At 37.3% G+C, this 6,038-nt stretch overlaps 1 protein-coding gene across 1 annotated transcript; it reads left to right on the forward strand.

The window, feature by feature from the left end:
* Window positions 1-435, forward strand: LOC104455406. Its single transcript, XM_010070204.2, has one exon. The coding sequence runs from the start codon at window positions 1-3 to the stop codon at window positions 433-435; it is 435 nt and encodes a 144-aa protein (XP_010068506.2).
* The last annotated feature ends 5,603 nt before the right edge of the window (window positions 436-6,038 follow it).

The raw sequence follows: 6,038 nt of genomic DNA on the forward strand, positions 1-6,038 counted from the left end.
ATGACCACCCGTCACCATAACTGGTCATCATTTCCTCCGTCCACGGTCAAGGTTTTTCACATGGACGGAAGACTGCAAGAGTTCACTCAAACCATCAAGGCTTCTCACCTCCTCTCCCAGGACCCTAACTGCTTCTTATGCAACTCAGAGTCCATGTTCATCGACTCCATAGTCCCCAAAATCAACGAAGAAGAAGACCTCTGCTTGGGCCAGCTCTATTTCCTCTTGCCTCTCTCCATGTCCCAAGTCCCGCTCTCTTTGCGAGAGCTCTGCATTCTAGCCGTCAAGGCCAGCACGGCGCTCAATAGCAGCTCGAGTTTGAGGAGGAGGAAGGATGCAGCTTTGTCGGGGGCGAGTCACTGGAGATGGTGTCGAGCTCCAACCGGGTTCGACGCCACGAGATTGGCCTTGGGTGAGAGCAGTCGAAAGATTTGAGTTGTGAAAGAGCTTGCCTATGAGAAGAAGGAGGAACCGAACAGTTGACAGAAGGAAGAGCTTGGAGAATATGCCATAAGCTCTGTTGTCTTGTCTCTTTTATTTTATTTTATTTCTTTCTTTGAACAGCTTCTTTTGAGTTGTCCTAAAATTAACAAGTCTATTTAGTGAAACTTGAATTACGTCCCCAACTACAATTGCTTCTATTATTGCCATCATGGCGGTCATCATGCTCGTCTTTATTATTATGTCACAATCATCATGATTATGCTAATATCATTATTTCAAAACAAAATAAATTTATGTCGGAATAGGGTCTTGACTCATGAAAAAGGTAAACGCATGTGAAGAATTGTACTTAATTGGTATAGCAAAGATCTCATGATAGTCCATTTCTCGAGCTTTTTATGTAACCTAGGACGAGGTAACATCTTCACTTTTATATGCTGTGCTTAATTTTTGTTTGAACAGCGGGGAAAAAGTTATCGCATTTAAGAAAAGGTCAAAAAAGCTACTAAATTTTCTATGCTATATAGCCCATGATAAGGAATAGGGTGACAAAAAGGTTCGAAAAGATAAATAATTGGACCCATAAAAGGGGGAAGCACCAAAAAATAAAAAACTTTGGTGGTCACCTCCAATCCATGTGGAGAATTAACTTTTACTTTAGCTAACTATAACCCAGGAGAACACTCGTGCTATGATAATTAACTATTAAACTCTTGTCCAATTAAGTTTGAAGTGCGACGATATGATTTGACAATCGTAATATTAGCTATTTAACTGTATTTTTTTACAGTAAAAACTATATACATTCAAGAAGAGTTATTTCATTAACCTACTTGCAGAAAATATAGATGGATAGCTATGTCGTTCTCTTAATGTTTTGCTATCTTGTTTGTCACTTGAGTCCAAGAGTCTCATGTACAATTTAAGTGAAATATCACCTCATATAATGTGACCATTTTCCTAAAACATATAGAGGTATTAGCATTGAAAATCACAAACTAGCACCCTGTGACATATTTACTCTAAATTAATCTTCATCTAATGAAAAATATCAAACTAGTGCCCTTGACCCAAATCTACCATCTATTTTCGTCCAATATCCTATTAAAATGTACACGTGTCAATATATTTGAAATTTCCATGTGAATATGTTATTCTTTACGTGAACACTTGCAGTTGTCAATCAATTCAGATTTGGCATTCTCCATGTCAAGTTCATTTTGTTGCCTATCACATATGCTGACCAGTACTCACTTGAGAGAGAGGGAGAGAGAGGGAGAGGGAGAGGGAGAGTACATTTGGGTTAGGGATACTAATTTGAGATTTTTTGTGAGATCAAAACTAATTTAAGGTAACCCACCCACGCATGGCTGCGCTGGTTGAGGCCTGGCCTCTTGACTGCCAGGTCAGGGGTTCGACTCCCAGAGTCTGCCATAACTCTCAGAGCAGTTCCGTGATTTAAGGTCTTTCTCGGCATAAATAATAATAATAATAATAATAATAATAATAATAATAATAATAATAATAATAATAATAATAATAATAATTTAAGGTAAATGGATCATGACATACCTATTTGAGATTTTTAGTGAAACGAAAATTAGCTTGGGTTCAATGTGTCGTTAGGGTACTTGTTTGAAATATTAATGGTATTAGTCCAAACATATATATCAATTGTTTTTCAGCTTTTTGTGACTGTTTTTTCACTTTTAACGAAGCAAAGTCAAGCACAATAAGCTTTGGTCCAAGGCATGCTATGCTGAGAAATTGCTTAGGATATTCCTTATCGGGTGCTTTTAGAGTTTTCCCTTTTTGGTCGTAAATGCTTGTAGACCTAACAAAAACGATGTCGGTACACGCTTTCTTTATCAGTTTGGCGCTCTATATTTAATGTCATGTAGACTTTTTATATAAATCTAGCATTTGGTATTAGTATAAGCTCAAGTAGAAGGCAACGAGAGCACGAGAAAGTGATGGAACTCATTGGGTGGCTGCATTAAATAATGCAAAATGACATATCTAGATCTTAATATAAATTTAATGGGGACTAGAAGATTGCCGGCCATAAAATTTTAAACTTGTCGGTTCATTAGACACATTTTGCACATGAATTTTACAAAGAAATGTGAATTTTATTTTAAGATAATTGGGTTTTGCCATGGACTACCAATAGGCCAACGGTTACGGTTATTCTTGACAACAATGAAGAATGTTGAGGGACACATCCCGTATTTAGCAAGAGAGGCAGCCGAGAGTTTTACTATGGTCCTTTTATGTCTTATTTCAGTCAATTTTTTTCTGCTTAAAAAAGGTGCTTGGGTTATTTGCAAAGAATCTTGTAATTCACACTTTTATTAGAGTTTCCAACCCAAAAGTTTAAATTAATAAGTGAATGGAGACCACATGCATATCAAGAGCATATAAATCCCATAAATAAGCAATGGTGATACTTTTGACATTCAATCCAACCATAAGCATGATCAAAGAGATATGGATAATCACCGGGGTATGTGCACAATCACAAGAGATGTGGAGAATCGAAAAAGAAATCCTAATTATTTCTATCTACTTAAAAAACCAAAAAAGAAAAAAGAAAAAAATTAGACACATCTCTTATAGATAGTGTTACTATAAAAGAACGCACCTTGCCCAAAAAATAAAATGTAAAACCCACATACGTGCCTATTTAATGTCAATCAAATTTTTATCATTATGACAATAATATAGAGATGAAATATTATGCAGAATTTTATTTCAGCAAAATTGAGCTTCAACTACTGGAGGCAATTCTTATTCATGGTTCCACCCTGTGCTAAGTTAATTTCACAATTGAATAGGCCAGTTAAAGCATGCCTGTCGTAATCATCATGGTTGGAATGGTCGATTAGTATAGAACACATTGATTATCTAGTAAATAATGCAGCAAGATTCGAATGCCTTTTTTTCGTTAAATAATATATGCAAGTCTTTTCAACTAGCGAGTCGTGAGTGGTCCGCTACTCATGACACGTTTGAGATAATATTTAACTTGTATAAGGTCTCCAAAAAAATAATATAATATATAAGAATACTACTAAAATTCCATAGAATTGGGTAATGCTCATATCTCTTGCGTACTGCAGAATTTCAGTGTGTTGTCTTACTGTATGAAATATTATTGAAAAAGAAACTAGTTTTTCAAAATTTCAAATCAATGAAAGAGTGAAAAAATTGCTCCTAAATTGTTTACAACAATCCCAATGTAAAGAACATTAAAAAAGAAAATCGAAAATATACTGCACAGATGTCAATTTAATTATAAATTTTTCAAGTTTACCAATTTAATTCTAATTTTTTTATGAAATTTCAATATAATCATTTCGGCTATATTTCATCGGAAATTACTAATGCAGCGATGTAGTCATTCGGTGGCCCTCTTACATGACTCACCACCATGTTAATGATTTTTGGCGAATATTAGCCAAAAAGACTACCTTAGAATTTTGCACAAAGATTAAGGATTAAATTGAAAAATTTAGGATTTAATTGGCATTTATACAATTGATTGGACAAGTTCCCTCGAGTTTGTAAACGGGTTATTAGGGAAGAAATCGAATTAAAGAATTTCTCAGAGAGAGATTACTACCAATAATCGTAATCGTACCTACAATATATGGCCTTTCTTTTTAAAGAAAGCAAAAACTTCATGTTGACTATGCCCAGATCTAGAGTCTTCTTATTCTTATCAGGCCCACTTTAGATTCTTATTGTCAACACCTAAATTTTGACTAAATATTTAAAATAAAATTACATAAAAAAATCATAAACCAATTTTTCCTAACAAAAATAATTTTCACATCACCTAGGTATTAATATCATTTGCACCTACTAATTTTTATTTTTATTTTCATTTTCATTTTCCCCTTATTTTACTGCATTTCGGATAAATAGAAAAGTTATAAAAAAAAAAAAAAACAAATTGCGGGGCTGGGGCTGGGCTTTCGCCCAGCCCCCCCTTTTTCTCTTTCTTTCGCCCCGGCCCACTCCACGTATTCTCTCCTTCGGCCCGGCCCCCTCCTTCTTTCTCCTTCCTTCTTTCCTCCTTCCCTCTCCGCCTCTGCAACTCACGCACGGCGACGACGACGACGACGCGCGCGAGGACAGCGTACGGCGGAGAAAGAGCGGAGTGGGCCGGCAACGGATGGGACGCGCCTTCAAAGCAGAGCAGGCGGGCGGCTGAGGGGACGCCGGTTCGGCCGCACCAAGGCCGGAGAGAGAGAGAGAGAGAGAGAGAGAGAGAGAGAGAGAGACTGGGGCTCTAGAGAGAGAAACCAAGGCTGAAAGAGAGAGAAATTAGATAGATCTGGGGCTCCACCGCCGCGCTCGCTTCCCCCTACCCCAAGCACCGGTAAGCCAGGGCTTTGTGTTACGCCCTGTTTCGACCTTGCTGCGCCGGAGCTTCGTGGCTGTCCAACTCGCGCGTGGGGCGCTTTCCGGGCTTGGGTTTCTGCTTTAGTGGGCCTGTTTCGGTTTAGTTTATGGGGCTGGGCATTTCTTTTAGTCGAAAATAGGCCTAGCCTTGTTTGTTTTTTTTATGGACTTAGGCTTTTTGTCTTGTTTAAATGTTTCCTTCTTGTTCTAGACACATATTCTACCGAGAAGTGATTGCCATAATAATAATAATAATAATAATAATAATGGAGATTTTCACTATCCATCTCAAATTCTATGGAAGCTTGAGATTCATGACTTTGCTCAATGCTACTAATGTTCATATAATCAAAGGCAAGAGAAAATTTTTTTGCAAAAAGAAGGCATTGAAGATGGATCAATAATCATCTGTCGTGCATACATAGCCACGAATGACAATGGCCAATCAAAAGAGATGCCGAGCTGTGACAAGACAAAATGGCTGTCACCAACATTCAAAACATTCTAAGAAGTCGTCAAATATAAACTCTAGAGAAAGGTAATTTGGTATCATTTATAATATTCTTCCCTCTAATTTCACTTTTGACATAGTTTCCCCGTTTGACAAGAAGTATCGGGATTCAAGGAACAAACTCAATAATTTAATTTGAGTAAATCAATACTGGCCAAACAAGCACATGGGAGTAACTCATATCAAATTCATCTAACTTAGTGTGAAAGAGACGTGTCGTCTGAGAGCCAGTTCAATTTAATAAAGAGAGAAGTGCCCCATGAACACTACCACCACCTCGGCCTAGTGGTATGGGGTATGAAGCAATCCAAGAACGACCGAGATTCAATCCCTAAAAATGGCAACAAGGTTGCCATGTAAAAAAACAAAAAAAACTAATAAATAATTTTGCTTCTCTTGCTTATGCAAAAATGTGAGAATACTTGACCTAAGAAAGCCAAAAGATAAAGCCAAAAGTGCATGACTTCATATCTTCTTCATACTTTAGGGCCTGAGGTCTAGTTAATCATTTACAAAGCAACGAAGGGTAAAATTGTAGCTCTCCCTTTTTTAGAACTCCTAAGAGAGTTCATGCATTGACACATCCTCTCCATCCGTTGTAAAATCACGTGACCGCCAAAGGTGCAAACAACAAACCAATGAGAGGAATGTCAAACTATGATCAACTCTCCCA

This window comes from Eucalyptus grandis, chromosome 7 (assembly GCF_016545825.1).
Source record: "Eucalyptus grandis isolate ANBG69807.140 chromosome 7, ASM1654582v1, whole genome shotgun sequence".
In the NCBI taxonomy this organism is placed as follows: domain Eukaryota; kingdom Viridiplantae; phylum Streptophyta; class Magnoliopsida; order Myrtales; family Myrtaceae; genus Eucalyptus; species Eucalyptus grandis.

Bases quoted from the DNA above. Each gene is read 5' to 3' on its own strand.
- LOC104455406 (XM_010070204.2), top strand. From the start codon at position 1: ATGACCACCCGTCACCATAACTGGTCATCATTTCCTCCGTCCACGGTC.